At 44.2% G+C, this 16,810-nt stretch overlaps 1 protein-coding gene across 1 annotated transcript; it reads right to left on the bottom strand.

Moving 5' to 3' along the window:
* Positions 1-1,011: 1,011 nt before the first annotated feature.
* Sod1 (superoxide dismutase 1) lies at positions 1,012-6,908 on the bottom strand. Its single transcript, XM_075959474.1, has 5 exons — positions 6,724-6,908; positions 4,542-4,638; positions 2,895-2,964; positions 2,117-2,234; positions 1,012-1,213 (listed from the first exon to the last, which is right to left on the bottom strand). Exons 1-5 carry the CDS (start codon positions 6,793-6,795, stop codon positions 1,106-1,108), a joined length of 465 nt encoding a protein of 154 aa, XP_075815589.1. The 5' UTR covers positions 6,796-6,908; the 3' UTR covers positions 1,012-1,105.
* Between the last annotated feature and the right edge of the window lie 9,902 nt (positions 6,909-16,810).

Here is a 16,810-nt window from a genome sequence, read left to right as displayed (position 1 = left end):
ACTTCTGAAAAAATATATCCAATTTTCCAGTGCCCAAATTTCAAGAACAGGCTTGCATTTCCAACTAAAAGTACTGAAAAATGACCCACTAAGCAGAAGAGCTCTTGTGACTACACCAGATGCTTACTCTCTGCATTTGAGTCACCCCACTCAGCACTACTTAAGAAATATGTGACAGTTTCCTCAAACTTCAGCATAGCCACTTAGGAACACATTCCAGTTTTCAAACTTGGAAACATCAAAATTTGTACCAAGTATGTGATTGTGAATGAGTAGGACTATGGCTTACACCTGATTTGTCAAAAGTATTTCAGTTGAATGAACTATTTCAGATAGCCACAAGCCAGTTAGGTTAGTTTTTCCTGTAGTTAAGTCAGGATTAAGGCAGGACCTCCAATTTGGTTTCCTCTGCCTCCCCAGTGCTGCTGTGATTTTTCCAGAGCACCAAAGATGACACCAGCTTCTCCTGAAAAGTAGAGTAGGTAATTGCCTTTTACAAGTTCAATGCAAGTTATTCAGGGGCTTTTTCTTAAATTATAATCTCTAAATTTTTATTTTAAAATAGCTATTTTGAATCTAAATGAAGAGCTTTAGGTAATTTCTCTGAAGCTACTAATGAAGGGCAACATATTTTCTAAGACCAAGTTTGGTTTGGGCTACCACAGTCAAGGCCAGCCATACATTTTGACAGTATCATACAAAACACTTTCAAAATGGAGTACTATGAAAGTTAGCATCACTCACTCTTCTTGATGCTTAATATATGTAGAGCACTAGCTGCAAATTTATATTTGTGTACATTAATAGGCTCAAAATAAGTGTCACTTTGTTGTTTACTCACAGGTTTAAATGAGAATTAACTTGAGTTTCATACCTATGTGTAACTAAGTCCGGAAAACAGAGACACAGGAAACCGGCTTTAGTTCAGTGAGTTATAGAACTATACACATCTCCCGAGCATCATCAATCAGTTCTCATTACAAGTTAAGCAATCAAAGAGGAGTCACACAGTTACACTTTTAATTTTACAGTTTAATGTTCTGGGTTTTTTCTACAGTTTAGCAGGACAGTAGATGAGTTTGAGACTCAGCCACAAAGGGAATGTTTACTGGGCAATCCCAATCACACCACAGGCCAAACGGCTTCCGGCATTTCCAGTCTTTGTACTTTCATCATTTCCACCTTTGCCCAAGTCATCTTCTTTCTCGTGGACCTTTGAAAAGAATAATTAGGAACAGTTAGTTTGGGCAATCAAGTAATTAATTAGCACTTCTTTCTAGCAATACCACAAAGACTTAAAATGGTCACTGACATTACAAAATGTTCAAATCTATTAGTAAATTAAGCTAATATTTATACTAGTAGTTAAGAGCAAACAACTAAGTTTTTCCTTGCTAGTGTATGTTACTGTTTCTAAATGAAACACTGAAGACTCAAGTGACTGTACCAGGCCATGTGGTATTATCCTCACACATACATAACCCCAAAATTTCTTACTATCAGAATCTCATATCAATGAACTACAGGCCTACAAATAAGAAGCAATTCTAAATATCTTTATTTAGCAACAAAACTTTAAATCTTATTTTTAGAACATTTATAAATGACTGTTCTGCTTCACCAATAGGGCTGAAGAAAATTCTAAGGATAAAGGGTCAACTGAAAGGAAGTGCCTACTGAAAAGGTAGCTGCCTGAGGTGGGCAAGAGCCTTTACTGCTTGTTCTGCATGACCCAGATTCAGCTCCCGAGGGTAACTTGGGAAGACGGCTCCCATATGGTAACCAAGCGATGATAACCTACAGACTTGAATATTGACATCCATCGCAGATTTTACACTCAACGAAATGTTTAACTGTAAGGGGGCAATCATGGCAAGAAAATCTGGCTGTTTCTTCAACTTAGACCCAGTCTGATAAAATGTAACCTGCTTTCTACTTACTACATCTCAGCAGAACAGTGTTAATGGACCTAGGCAAATTAACTTTTCACTATCATATCCAATAAAAACTTTTTCCTATTCTGAACTCTTAACAATTTATGTGATTCTTTAGAAACGAGTCTGACCATATCCATGTTAGAAGAAATCCTACACATGTTCTTAATATGAAAACTTACCACCATTGTTCGGCCAATGACGGAATGGTCTCCTGAGAGTGAGATCACACGATCTTCAATGGACACATTGGCCACACCATCCTTTCCAGCAGTCACATTGCCCAGGTCTCCCACATGTCTAACATGAAAAGAGCATCAGGTGAATAAGTACTGCACCCACTTCTTTCACATCAGCAGAGTTCAGGAGCTAAATTAACCTCTGACCAAGCCAAACGTCAGTGGACTAAGAAGTACACAATACATAACCAACATGACCACTTTTCCAGATTGACAGCAGTCTGGAAACAAATTTTAAAGCATATAGCTAGGACACCCTAAACACAGAGATCAAGTTTAAAAGTATGCTCTGGGAAGTCATGATTTGGGCCGTACTTTTCATTTCAGGGATTGCAGCAAAGGATGAACTCACCTCCTGAGTTAGAATACTTTAGCAAAGCTTTGCTCCCTCCCAGGCCTCCAGTATAAAAACAAGCCAGTCCTTTAAATTAGGGCTTTCCTGAGAGGTTTCACATATAAATGGAGTCTCAGCTTCTGCATTAGTGTCCTGTTACACAATGACTTTACTAGTGGGGCTGGCAGTACTGTTTTCTGTACCAGTTCATCTTCAATAAATGCTGCAAAACTAAATCATATTCAGAGTCCCCATTTGTCAAGACTTTACCCAGCACTTGGGGAAGTTGGATGAGTGCAAATAAATGCAAAAGCAGAGGTAGGGAGACCACTCAGCCGTCTCACAGGTGGGCTCTCCACCATCGTGCACATGGAGCATGCTGCTCACCTCTCTTGATCCGCTGGTCCGCCATGTTTCTTGGAGTGAGGATTAAAATGAGGTCCTGCACTGGTACAGCCTATCCACCAGAAACCAGCAGTTAGATTATGAAGCAAACGCCTATATGTAACAATATAGGCATTTTCACCACTCCCAACACAGAAAACATTGGGTGACAGAAGCAGGAAGCAACACTGGTGTATAGACAGCAGGGCTGTATAGCCTTACACATATTCTCAAGCTACCTTCTTCCTCTAGGTGCCATATTTTCCTCCCCATCCCCTTTTGGTTTTGAGTTTTGAGACAGGGCCTCACTATTACAGGCCAGGATATCTGCAGCCTATGATCCTCCTGCCTCAGCCTTCCAAGTGCTAGGAACAAGAGTGTCAAACCATGCTGGCTCTTACACCTTTTAAGTGGAGCAGATGTAATCTTCAATGGCTCTTCTGAAGTTAAAGTCCCACATCTAAAGATCTTGGCTTTTTAAGAAGGTGGCATACCTTTATGATAAAAGCACTTGTCTTTAAAGACCATGTGCCACCAAGCAGCTCACCTATCTGGCCTTTACTTGGTTGGGGCAGGCAGATTCCTAAATAAAACCCTATGCCCAAGGGCCAAGGCTGCTGCCATACACAGCTCAAGGGGTGTAACCAGTATTACAGGTACACTCGGCCCAAGGGATGCCATTCACAAGGAACACTGATGACAATGCAGGAAGTCCTTTTATGCAGGCTTTCCATTGTTTATAACTTCTACCCAGGCCCAGAGAACAAATACAGGGCAGCATTCAGAAAGGAGTTTAGCAAATCAGAGCTATCAGAGCTGAGGCGAGGCAACTTGGGGGAATTTTAGTAAGTATCAAAATGGATAAAACACGACCTTAAGTAACTGTGGAACAAATTATGTCACATTACACACAGGTTCTTCTGATGCATGCCATAATCCAGCACACACAAGATTAAAGAAGGATGGTACAAGTTCCAGGCCAACTTGGGCTATGTGAAGAAGGGAAGGAAGCAGGGAGGGAGAGGTGAAGGGAGAGAAGGAAAAAGCTCTAGCAACATGAGTGAGGTTCTTCTTACAAGTATGTGAACAAATTTCAAATTATTCTTCCAATATGGCAAAAAAAAAATCACTAAATTCAATTTAACCCATCTCTTTTTACTGACTTGAGAAAATACACCTCATTCTAAGCATCAATGTCACATCTCAGCTCTCATCGCTTCTGTCCCACCACGCCTCTCATGCCAAACACTGTCTAAAACCCACTCAACCCCCAGCTCCAAGCACCTTAAAGAATTATCCAAAATAAGCGGGAGCTTGATTTTTTTGTTTGTATCTGTGCTTTAAACTCAAGCCATTATCACAATCAAAAAACATCAACTCCTTCACCTTCTCACGCTTAAGGAATCAAACATTACTTCCTCAAGGTTGACCTAAGTGGTTATTTTAACTTAAATCTCGAAGAAAGAAAGAAAGAAAGAAAGAGAGAGAGAGAGAGAGAGAGAGAGAGAGAGACAGAGACAGAGACAGAGACAGAGAGAGAGAGAGGGAAGTTTACTCTTTTTTAATCGTTAGCAATTGAGTTTTGACTCAGTCCCATTTGTTTTCCTGGTCAGCCAGGTACAGATGGTCACTAGCCAGCATAACACCAACCTTGTGTATTATCTCCAAACTGATGAACGTGGAACCCATGTTGGCCTTCCGTCAATCCTGTAATTTGTCCTGACACCAAAACTGGTTCACCACTTGCCTTTATTTAAAAAGAAAGCAAGAAAGAAATTAGGGCATCAAGTTTTAGTGCAAATGCCTCCGAACAAAGGGAATTGCTGGTAAAGGCACAAGAGTACCCCCAAACCAAACTAGACAACACTATGCCTGGGTGCATCCACTCCAGCAGCTTAGCTCCAGGCCCCTCTCCCTAGCAATCTCAGCGCTTGCTGTGACACCAGGCCGGCAGTCTCCTGGACTGCACATTTAAAAAGCACCTAGCAGCCGGGCGATGGTGGCACACGCCTTTAATCCCAGCACTCGGGAGGCAGAGGCAGGCGGATCTCTGTGAGTTCGAGACCAGCCTGGTCTACAAGAGCTAGTTCCAGGACAGGCTCCAAAGCCACAGAGAAACCCTGTCTCGAAAAAAAAAAAAAAAACCAAAAAAAAAAAAAAATAAAAAATAAAAAGCACCTAGCAGAAGAACAAAACTAAGGGCGCTACTAAATGTCAGGCCTACGGAGTAGCCGGGCACTGCACTGACTTGTGAGACTCGAACTTGACTCTCACAGAAATGCACACTGGCTACACCAGGACCCTTGTTTTTCACTCAGCACTCGGGTGTTTATCGCGTCCATCTGGGTCTAACCAGAGCTACTTTTTAAAAAAAATCTTATTAGGCATTCAAACCTAGAGAACATACCACTTAACAAAAAGAAAAGACAGCAACAACACTAGAGCAGAGAAACCAAGGAAGTATCACCCCCCCTCCACCTCCTCATCCAGGCAGGGCTTGTGAGGGTTAACTGAGCTGTAATGTTATGTTCAAAATTCAAACTAGCATAACTCCAGAGAGACTGTAACAAGGAGAAAATGCAAGAAGCAACTGCATTCCTAAAACACACATGCTGATATCTTTCTTTTTATCTTGTTTGTAAATCGCCAACTTTTTCAACAAAATAAGGGACGGCAATTTTGATTTTGGTAAAGCTGGCAACAGGTTAAATCAAACAGCGTTGATAGCCAAGTTATTACAAGTGCCAAACTGGAATGTGTAACTATCCAAGGGTCTTTTTCGGGTACAAAGGGCACCAGGACTATGCAGCTCCTCTGGGAAGGAGGAAGAAGACAGGAACCTGGACTCAGGTGGACCCCTAGCTGGTACTTTGCTTTCTCACAGCAGTGAGGACTACATGTGGAGGAGAAAAAAAGGCAAAAAACAAACAAAAAAAAACTTACACAGAAAAAGAACAAAATGCATTAAAAAAAAATGTCAAAGGAAGTGCTGACACCGAGCCAGGTGAAGAACTAAATTTCACGTTATCAGTTCTCCCTCGCATAAGGGAGACACTTGCATTCACTATAGAGTCCGGCTCCTCAAGTTTATGTAAAACATTCTAGAGCGCACAACCACACTCCATTTATCAAATATTCTCTCGGGATTAAGCTAAGTCTAACAAACTCCTCCTGCAGACGGCAACCTCCCTGAGGCTCTGGACACAATCTTACCACAAACACGGGCCCTGTGACGCATGTGTTTCTGCAGTATTACAGTAGTTTTCGAAAATATCTCTCCATACTTTTCTTCAAAAATGTCCTCAGACACTCGCTGCCCTAAAAACACCCAGTCGCGCGTCTTTCTGGAGCTTTGAGAGCTGAAAAGCACTGAACGACCGTCCAAGGCCATCTTTCTTCCACCCTTCGGCCTGACCCTGACCTAGCACCCAACAGCCCGGGACGTTGTTTTTAACTGCCAGAAACGCCTCCTACTGCGTTACTCCGAGTCCTCCCCACCACGATCGAGTATCTGAAAAACCCACTCAGCCGGTGGCCGCAGAGCCCTGAGCCCGTGGACAGGGACACCGGAAAAGCAGCAGCCCCAAAGAAATAACGGGCGGGCCCGAGAGCTCCGGGGCGCGGAAAGGGACCCGCCCGGGAGGCCCCGCGACACCCCGGCCTCCTCCCTCCCTCCTCCCCCGGGCCCAGCCCCTGCCCGAGGCCGCGGTGACTCAGCACCTAGCGGGGCGCAGGCCGCGGCGGAGGCGTGGACGGCTCCCTGTGTCCCAGGTGCGCGGCCTGCGCCCCGCTCCCGGGCCCCGTTCCCCCGGCCCCGCGCCCCGGGCCTTGCCTTCTGCTCGAAGTGGATGGTGCCCTTCACAGGGCCGTCGCCCTTCAGCACGCACACGGCCTTCATCGCCATGCTTCGCTAGGAGAAGCGCGGCGACCTCGGGACCCGAAGAGGGCAGGAAAGCCGGACGACAGAGAAAGACGCGGCAGGAAAGGCCGGCGCAAACCGAGGCCCCGCCGTCGCCGATCTTTTATACGCCCGCGTCTGGTCACGCCCACCCTGGCACGGAACCAATCGTCACCCGCGGGCTCCGCCCACCCAAAGTGGCTCTCAGGGGCCGTGGGGCACGCTGGGGGCGGAGCCGAGGGAAGAGCTGGCTTCTAGAGCGCGGCGACCGAGAAAGTTCCAGGGGAGGAGGCGCGCAGAAGACACTATTGTTGCCTCCTCACGGGGACGGCGCGTTGTCGCCGCGGAAACCCAGAACGCGAGGCCTGCCTGGCGCGCCTTGGAGGTCAGAAGCACCCCCGCCTAGAAATGCCGCGTGTGGGCGACTTCGGGGAGCGCGCCGCAGTGGCGCTTTGAAGGCTGGGGTGCGCCGAGGCGCTCGGTGTGTTAGCAGTTTTCTCCTCACGAGGTTAAATTTGTAAAGCCCCTGCCCTTCCTCAGTTTTCCAAGCCCGCCGCACATAGCCCGTTGCTTCTTTTGATTTTGTTTCTTTTCCTGGTGCTGGGGATTGGACGACTGACGACCTCCCACGTGATACACAAATGCTCTACCACTCAGCCATCTATTTTATTTTAAGGCAAGGTCTCACTGTGCATCCCTGACTGTCCTGTACTCACACTGTAGACCAGGCTGGCCTCGAACTCACAGAGTTCCGCCTGCCTCAGCCACCCGACATGCACCACCACCCGGAGTCTTTTTTTATTTTTGAGATAGGGAGTGAACTTGAATTTGAGATCCTGCTGCCTCAATATCGGAATAACTAGAATTGCTTGTCTGCCCTACCATTCCCAGTTAAGTTCTATATATTCTTTTCTTCCCTTTTTGATAGGTCTCTTCTTAAAACACCAGAATGGCAACCGAATGACTCTCAGGAATAGTGCTTTAGTGGCTTAAGCCATGACTGGAGGACAGGAGGCCTGATGAAGTCATTTTCGATACCTCCATACAACAGGTGAAACACAGTCTGTCAAGGGAAAGATTTCTAAGTTCTATGGACTGAGCAAAGGGTGCAACTACTTCTGAACTATCTAGAAAGGCCTAGAGAAGTCACTGTAGCTAAGAAGGGGCCTCAAGAAGAGATGAAATTTTTTTTTTGCCTTAAATCTTTTTTGTTTTTATTGAGCTATATCTTTTTCTCTGCCCCTTCCTCCCCCCTCCCTTTCTGCCCTCTCCCATGATTCCCCACACTCCCAATTTACTCGGGAGATCTTGTCTTTTTCTACTTCCCATGTAGATTAGATCCATGTATGTCTCTCTTAGGGTCCTCATGCATTCTCTGGGATTGTGAATTATAGGCTGGTTTTTCTTTATGTCTAAAAGCCACTTATGAGTGAATACATATTATATTTGTCTTTCTGTGTCTGGGTTACCTCACTCAAAATAATGTTTTCTAGCTCCATCCATTTTCCTGCAAATTCAAGCTGTTTTTTTTTCTGCTGTGTAGTACTCCTTTGTGTAAATGTACCACATCTTTGGTCGAGGGGCATTTAGGTTGTTTCCAGGTTCTGGCTATGACAAACAATGCTGCTATGAACATAGTTGAGCACATGTCCTTGTGGTATGATTGAGCATTCTTTGGTATTTTGTGGTATTGCTGGGTCTAGAGGTAAGTTCTTTCCAAATTTTCTGAGAAATCCCCATACTGATATCCCAAGGGGCTGTACCAGTTTCTACTCCTACCAGCAATGAAGGAGTATTCCCTTTACCCCACAACCTCTCCAACATAAGTTGTCATCAGTGTTTTTGGTTTTGGCTATTCTTACAGGTGTAAGATGGAATCTCAGAGTTGTTTTGATTTGTATTTCTCTGATGACTAATTATGTTGAACATTTCCTTAAGTGTGTTTTAGCCATTTTAGATTCTTCTGTTGAGAGTTCTCTGTTTAGGTCCTTACCCATCTTTTATTGGATTATTTACTTTTTTGATGACCAATTTCTGGAATTCTTTGTATATTTTGGAGATCAGACCTCTGTCTGATGTGGGGTTGGTGAAGATCTTTTCCCATTATGTAGGCTGTCGTTTTGTCTTGTTGACCGTTTCCTTTGCTTTACAGAAGCGTTTCAGTTTCAGGAGGTCCCATTTATTAATTGTGTCTCAGTGTCTGTGCTGCTGGGGTTATATTTAGGAAGCAGTTCCCTGTGCCAATGCGTTCAAGTGTACTTCCCACTTTCTCTTCTTTGAGGTTCAGTGTGGTTGGCTTTATGTTGAGGTGTTTGATCCATTTGGACTTGGGTTTTGTGCATGGTGATAGATATGGATCTATTTTCATTCTTCTACATGTTGATATCCAGTTATGCCAGCACCAGTTGTTGAATATGCTTTCTTTTTTTCCATTTTATATTTTTTGCTTCTTTGTCAAAAATAAGGTGTTTGTAGGCATGTGGTTTGATATCTGGGTCTTCTATTCGGTTCCATTGGTCCTCCTGTCTGTTTTTATGCTAATACCAGGCTGTTTTCAGTGCTGTAGCTCTGTAGTAGAGTTTGAAGTCAGGGATTGTGATGCCTCCAGAAGGAGAGCCTTAATTCTAAGAGTTCTCTATCATTCTGGAGCTTTTGTTCCCTTTCTATAGAAGCTTGTTCTTTTTTCATGGGTACACTACCCTCTTTCAACTCTCCAAGAATAACCATACTGTAGTGTATCCTGTTTGTAAGTGGCTTCACGTGAGTTCCAGGCCCTCCTTATTTACTTTGTTTAGCTCCTCCCAGGCTTTTCTGAAGTCTGGTGGTCTGAGGAATGTTCACATGGATGAATGAGGTACACCACATGTTTTGTACAAGAAACAGGGCTCTTTTCTGGCAGTTGTCATTGCGATGTGCTCTGGCAGGGAGACTCTCCAGACATTGAGTATTTGAGTATCTGGAAGTCCCTTGGCTTCTCCGATGAATAATTGTCAAACCTGCCCGAAATGTTTGTTTGCCTGCAAGTATTCTAGGAGCTGAGAGGCACACAGTGGTGGCCATTTCCCCCTTCTGTATGCAGGCCTGTGTGAATTTCAGCTTTCCAGGACAGAGTGGACAAGATAGAGGATGGAACTAAGGATCGTTACAGAATTTCAACCTTCCTCTTCCTCCTACCTTACTCCACATATACATACACATGCACACACACATACTGCCTGTAGCCCTGTAGTAGAGTTTGAAGCCATGGATTGTGATGCCTCCAGAAGTTCCTTTATTGTACAGGATTGTTTGGGCTATCCTGGGTTTTTTGCTTTTCCATATGAAGTTGAATGTTGTTCTTTCGAGGTATGTGAAAAATTTTGCTGGGATTTTGGTGGGCATTGCATTGAATCTGTAGATTGCTTTTGGTAAGATTGCCATTTTTACTGTGTTAATTCTGCCTACCCAAGAGCATAGGAGATCTTTCCATTTTCTGGTGTCTTCTTCAATTTCTTTCTTCTAAGATTTAAAGTTCTTGTCATACAGGAATTCCACTTGTTTGGTTAGAGTTACTCCGAGATATTTTATGCTATTTGTGGCTATTGTGAAAGGTGATGTTTCTCTGATTTCTTTCTCAACGCATTCATCTGTATAAAGGAGGGCTACTAATTTTTTTGAGTTAATCTTGTATCCTACTACATTACTGGATATGTTTATGAGTTGTAGAAGTTCCTTGATAGAGTTTTGGGGTCACTTATGTAAACTATTACATCATCAGCAAATAGTGAGAGTTTGACTTCTTTGTTGATTTGTATCCCCTTGATCTCCTTTTCGTGTCTTATTGCTCTAGCTAGGACCTCAAATACTATATTGGATAGATATGGAGAGAGTAGGCAACCTTGTCTTGTTCCTGATTTCAGTGGGATTGCTTTGAGTTTCTCTTCATTTAGTTTGATGTTGGCTTGCTGTATATTGCCTTTATTATGTTTAGGTATGTTCCTTGTATTTCTGCTCTTTCCAAACCTTTATCATGAAGGGTTGTTGTATTTTGCCAAAGGCTTTTTCAGCATCTAATGAGATGATCATGTGGTTTTTATTTTTCAGTTTGTTTATATGGTGGATTACGTTGACAGATTTTCATATGTTGAACCATCCCAGCATCACTGGGATGAAGCCTACTAGGTCGTGGTGGATGATTTTTCTGATGTGTTCTTGAATTTGGTTTGCCAGTACTTTACTGAGTACTTTTGCATCAATGTTCATGAGTGAGATTGGTCTGTAATTCTTTCATAGTAAAAATAATTTGGCAATGTTCCTTCTGTTTCTATTGTGTGGAACAATTTGAGGAGTATTGGTATCAGTTCTTTGAAAATCTAGCGGGATTCTGAGCTGAAACCATCTGGTTGTGGGCCTATTCTGGTCGGGAGACTTTTGATGACTGCTCTGTTTCTATTCTTTCACTGTCGTATGTCTCCTTAGTTTGCTTATCTGGTGTTGATTTCATTTTGGTAAGTGATATTAATCCAGAAAATTGCTCATTTCCTTTAAGTTTTCCAATTATGTGGAGTATGTGATGATTCTCTGTATTTCCTCCTTGTCTGTCTTATATCCTCCTTTTCATTTCTGATTTTGTTAATTTGCATATTCTCTCTCTGCCTTTTGGTTAGTTTGGATAAAGGTTTCTCTAATTTGTTGATTTTCTCGAAGAACCAGCTCTTTGTCTCATTGATTCTTCGTATTGTTTTTTGTTTGTTTGTTTCTATTTTGTTGATTTCAGCTCTCAATTTGATTATTTCCTGCCATCTACTCCTCCTGGGTGGGATTGTTTCTTTTTGTTCTAGAGTTTCCAGGTGTTCCGTTAACTCACTAGTGTGGGATTTTTCCAGCTTCTTTATGTAGGCTTTTAGTGCTGTGAACTTTCCTTTTAGCACTGCTTTCATTGTGTCCCATAAATTTGGGTATGTTGTGTGGTCATTTTCATTGCATTTTAGGAAGTCTTTAATTTCTTCCTTTATTTCTTCCTTGATTCACGGGTGATTTATGTGAGCATTATTTAATTTCCAGCCAGCCCTGATGTGAGAGACTCACAGCTCACATTCTCTCTTGAGGCACCCCATGCTTTGTCATCCTTCAACTCACATCCTGCCCTTAATGGTCATGCTTAAAACTTTATGAAAACCGTTGTTTAAGGAGTCTGTGTAAGATAAAAGGATGGTATACATGTCTGTGGTTTCGATTGTTATTAGCGTTCTCCAGATAACTTGCATGTATACTGGAGAGTTACATAAACACAAATCCCAGCCAAAGGGCCTTTGCCCAAAGCCAGACTTCCTTTGGGTTCCAGGAAGTCAGAGTTGGGTTTCAGTTCATTGTAAACTTGCCGAGAAAGCAGGCCATGGGTACAAAGGGCCTCCCTGGAACAATGATCACTTTTGAAACACTCAGTGAGGCTGAAGTGGTCTCGTTTGGCTCCTGGGAAGCCAGGCAAGGGCTTCCCATTCCACATGATTAGAGGAGTTGACCTCCCTCCCCAGGACCTGCACAGAGGGGTCCCCAGCAGAGGTGGAGAGAGAACCGCACTTTTCCTCAGGCAGCATCTCTCAGGTGAAGCCAAGAAGGTACCCTCACCAAGAGCCTCACCTCTCCTCCTAAAACAGGAGTACAGAATTTTAGTGGCTAGATATTTAATAGTATTTGTGTTCTATAACCTTCGCACTGTTGACATTTTATCTACATAAATTATGGTAGCAGTCCTGTATGTTGTATGCTTAGTAACATCCCTGGCCTCTTCTCACTACGTACAAGAAACACCCTTGCTCACAAGCTGTGACAAACAGAAGTGTCCCCAGACATTCAGCTCTTCCTTATCAGAGCAGGGTGTCTAGAGGTTAGACCCAGGTCCTTCCACGTACATACGAGAGAGACGTGGACTCTACCAGGCTGAGAACTCCTGTCCTGAGACACTAGCTGAATGCTCATGATCTTGGCAGTCCCTACTCAAAATGCCCTGTATTTTTCCAGGGCCTAAAGAGACTGTCACTGAAGGTACACAGCTGAGCTGGCTATAGCTCTCTCTCCCCGTGTGATAAGGAGCCAGGGGTAGAGGAAGAGGAAATGCCAAGGGCAGGCAGGCAGCTGTACCTACCCCTTTCCTACACAGAACTCAAAAGTCTAAGAATTCCAAATTTGAACTTGCCCTTTGGAGTTTATAAAATATATTTGTTAAGGCAGGATGAGATAGTGTAAATTTGACATAAGACATCTGTCGGGAGGCATATTTCGTCTAAATGTTTCATGCATTCTTATGCCGGTCAGTTTCTTCCAGCTTTGATATTCCAGGGTCCTCTGACTTTGAGATATTCCTAACTCTTAATCTTGTCAGAATCCAATAATTCTGACTGGAGCTGGGAAGCAGTGTGGGATTCCGACATAGAGGTTTGAAATGATGGCTCCTACTCCAAGCTGCTTCCACTGAGAGCCGTCATCCCCAGGAAACTGACAGGATCCTAAAGTAGTTTGGGGCTCTTGCGCTGTTGCATGCTGGAGAGGGGCTAGAGTCTATCAGGATGGGGGTGGACCATCCGCAGACTCTGGTTCCCTCAGGAATGATGGAGAAGTACGATTCCTCTTCTCCACCACAACTTAGTGGAGCTTTGGTTCCAGGCACCCGCTAGGCACCTGCTTCCCTCTGAGGCATCCTCAACTCTATTTTCACTTCTTACTGACTTACCTGCTCTAGCCCTGAACTCTCTCTGTCGCCCAAGCAGATCTTCTTTTGTGCTGCTTTTCCTTGGCCTGCAGAATGGCTGGGATTACAGGCCTGCACCTGGCATGGCATGACGCAGCAGAATTTAGCTTACCCTGAGAACTGCATTTGCTGACCTCCGTGAGTAAGAGGTGAAAACAAAGACTAGAAGTTCGGACTTGCGGTTCCAGTTTTTCCTCTTTCTTTTTACAAACAGTTTTCCCACTTCTTCTTTTATTTCATCTTTCTTTTTCCCTGAAGTACTTTTCTTCTGCGACCCAAAACATCCCCCTTTTATACCGGCATTCTCAGTCACTTGTAGGTTTTGTGTAGCTCTGCAGAACACAAAACACAGAGGGGTTGCCATCAGGGCCTTTGCTCCAGCCCCTGAGGAAGGATCTTCTTTTCTATGAATTTAGGACAATATCAGAACGAAGTAAAACTCCACAGATGGAATGGACAAAGATATTATCTTTTAATGCCAAGGAACAAATATACTCAGTGAAGGGGGATTCCCTCTCACTGCCTCCAACCCCGCACGCAATGGGTACTCCCTCCTGGACCCAGGATTAGATGACACAGACCACACCCAACACCTATTTTCACAGAGAAATCCTTTATTAAACAGGGGAAGAAAAGTTAAAGTGATTTCTTTCTGACTCGGGCAGAAAACAGCAAATGACCTTGCAGATGTAACTTTTAGGAGGAGCAAAAGGGGAGGTCTGTGTTAGACTGGGCTAGGATGAGGTGGTAAAGGAATTAGGGGTGAGGGAGAAAAGGGAAGGGGTATTTGTCCCACTGGGACAGTGGATTGCCTCTGGATAGAGGGGAGACAGACATGGCACATAGCTAAATGGCAGTTTATAAAGGGAAAAGGAAACCGTGTGTTAGTACTGTTAAGTGTTTTTCCTTGACCGACAAACCTCTCCGCCAATGCAATAATCCAAACCAAACCAGATCAGACCAAATTAGAAAAGAGCCCAGGTTTAAAGGATGGCAGCACTCCATGTGCTCCCCCTCCCCCTCCCCCTGCCCTAGAAAACACGGAGAGAACTGAAAGACCACGTGCTCATTCTCTGGGGGGCAGTTGAAATAGCCCGTGGGAGTGGTCTCCCTGGGGAGGAGTTACCCTTTGGTGGGCTTTCTCGGAGGTGGAGTTTGGACTGAGGCAACTTCTAAAGGAGGGAGTTTATGCCAGGAGCTGGGGTGAAACCCCCAGCCAAACATTCCAGGATTTTTTGGATAAGGATGTTAGAGGCTGAGGTGATGCTTTTTACTAAACATTTTTAGACTTCTTGTATATATGGATGCCAAGGGCCTGGGGTGAAGGCCCCAGACAAACAAAGAAGAGGGGCTTAATCCCCCACCTCCCCACCGAGACAGGGGTTCTCAGTGTAGCCTTGACCGTCCTGGAACTCACACTGTAGACCAGGCTGGTCTCAAACTCACAAAGATCCACCTGCCTCTGCCTCCTGAGTTCTGGAATTAAAATACCTGAGGTGCGCGCAGCCACCCAGTGAGGTGTTTAATTGGACATGTTAATTAGCTGAGCCAAAGGGGTTTTCTGATTGCTGGACTTCAGTTCTTCTACAGCTGGACCACGGTAGTCAGCCTCAAGAGGAGGAAGTGACTAAATAAGGGAATAGGCCTTGGTGGCCAGCCTTAGGACGTAATCTAAGTTTTTAGCAAGGCAGAGGGAATGGGGAAAAGGGCAAGGCCTTGCTTGCCACGCTCAAACTGGCCAGAGTCCCTTCACTTAGAACTAGAGCACAAACTAGACAATCAGAAGTGGCATTAGTCCTACCTGTATGCATTTAAATGTGAGTGTTTGAAAAAAACCAACCTTAACAATAAAAATAAGCATAAACTCTAAGATTAGGGCTGGAGAGATGGCTCAGTGGTTAAGAGCATTGCGTGCTCTTCCAAAGGTCCTGAGTTCAATTCCCAGCAACCACATGGTGGCTCACAACCATCTGTAATGAGGTCTGGCGCCCTCTTCTGTCCTGCAGACATACACACAGACAGAATATTGTATAAATAAATAAATATTTTAAAAAACAAAACTCTAAGATTAGACCAAAGAGGCTTGATGTATCTGAGACAGATTTGAAAGTCGGCAATGGGGAAAACAAAATGATTTTACATTTGTTAAGCAGGAATAAACAGCCTGAATTAGCACTTTACAAATGAATTGGGAGTTAGGTGTGTAGTTGGGCATCTTGGCAATGAAGAGCATCCAAACCCTGTGCTGCGATGTCCCAGGTGGGCTTCAGATTCTCAGGAGCCCATCCTTCTCATCTTACCGTACTTAGCAAGCTGTTGGTCGGTCAACCTGGCTGGAGCACATCAGAGCCACCGTAGGAACTTGGGCCTCACTAAATGAAAAGCTGGCTCTGTGTATTTGTATTATAAATGTACATTACATCGCTATGAGATAGGTAAGAGGTTATCCTAGAAATGGACTGCCGCTCTTGGCAACGTTTTTGCCTGTGTAGGTGTGTAGGTTACACACATGCCACAGCTTGGGTGTGGAGGACACAGGACAGCTTTGTAGAGAGAGTTCTACCTTTACATGGGTGGTGGGGATAGAACTCAGGTCAACAGGCGTTGCTCCTCATACATGAAAAGTAAACTTTTATATGATTAAGCAAACAATGCAATTTTTATTTTTTTGTTTTTCAAGACAGGGTTTCTCTGTGTAACAGTTCTGGCCGTCCTGGAACTAGCTTTGTAGACCAGGGTGGCCTCGAACTCACAGAGATCCGCCTGCCTCTGCCTCCCAAGTGCTGGGATTAAAGGCGTGCGCCACCACAGCCAGGCTCACATAATGCAGTTTCTGTCACAAGTGCTCTAAGACAGCTTCTTACTGACAGGTAAAGCCACCATAGGCAGTTAGCAGGGACAGCGTGATTACATTTACCTGTGATGATGGTGACTCCATATCTTGTGTGGGTAGAAAGAGATGGGGTGAGGCTGACGGCAGAGAAGCCTTTGAGGAGACATGATAAGTTAGGGCCTGTTCTGAAACCGTTACCAGGAGAAGGCAGAGATAATGCCACCGGAGCCTTAAGCTAACAACCTATGGACCTACAGGGCTAATGAGACAGGTGCTGTTTACTAAGGAGAATGGATTAAGCATAGAGGTTTAATTGAGAATGTGTACATATGGTGTGTAAGATATCTACAATCACCAAGCTAGGAGGCTCCATCTGGACACCTGTCAGACCCCATGTCATTTCTAAGTCTGGGCTGTATCTGCCATCCCCTTTAGGGGACATAATTTGCTTCACTGTCTAC

This window comes from Microtus pennsylvanicus, chromosome 1 (assembly GCF_037038515.1).
Source record: "Microtus pennsylvanicus isolate mMicPen1 chromosome 1, mMicPen1.hap1, whole genome shotgun sequence".
Lineage (NCBI taxonomy): Eukaryota > Metazoa > Chordata > Mammalia > Rodentia > Cricetidae > Microtus > Microtus pennsylvanicus.
Note: the sequence above shows the minus strand (reverse complement) of the source record. Positions and strands in the feature narration are given on the sequence as shown.

What these genes read in the sequence shown, in the direction of transcription:
- Sod1 (XM_075959474.1), bottom strand. Translation starts at nt 6,795, where the DNA reads ATGGCGATGAAGGCCGTGTGCGTGCTGAAGGGCGACGGCCCTGTGAAG. An exon ending in GTTTGGAGATAATACACAAG is followed by an intron (nt 2,965 to 4,541) that starts GTTGGTGTTATG and finishes TCTGGTGGATAG; the next exon opens with GCTGTACCAGTGCAGGACCT. An exon ending in TCATTGGCCGAACAATGGTG is followed by an intron (nt 1,214 to 2,116) that starts GTAAGTTTTCAT and finishes TTCTTTTCAAAG; the next exon opens with GTCCACGAGAAAGAAGATGA.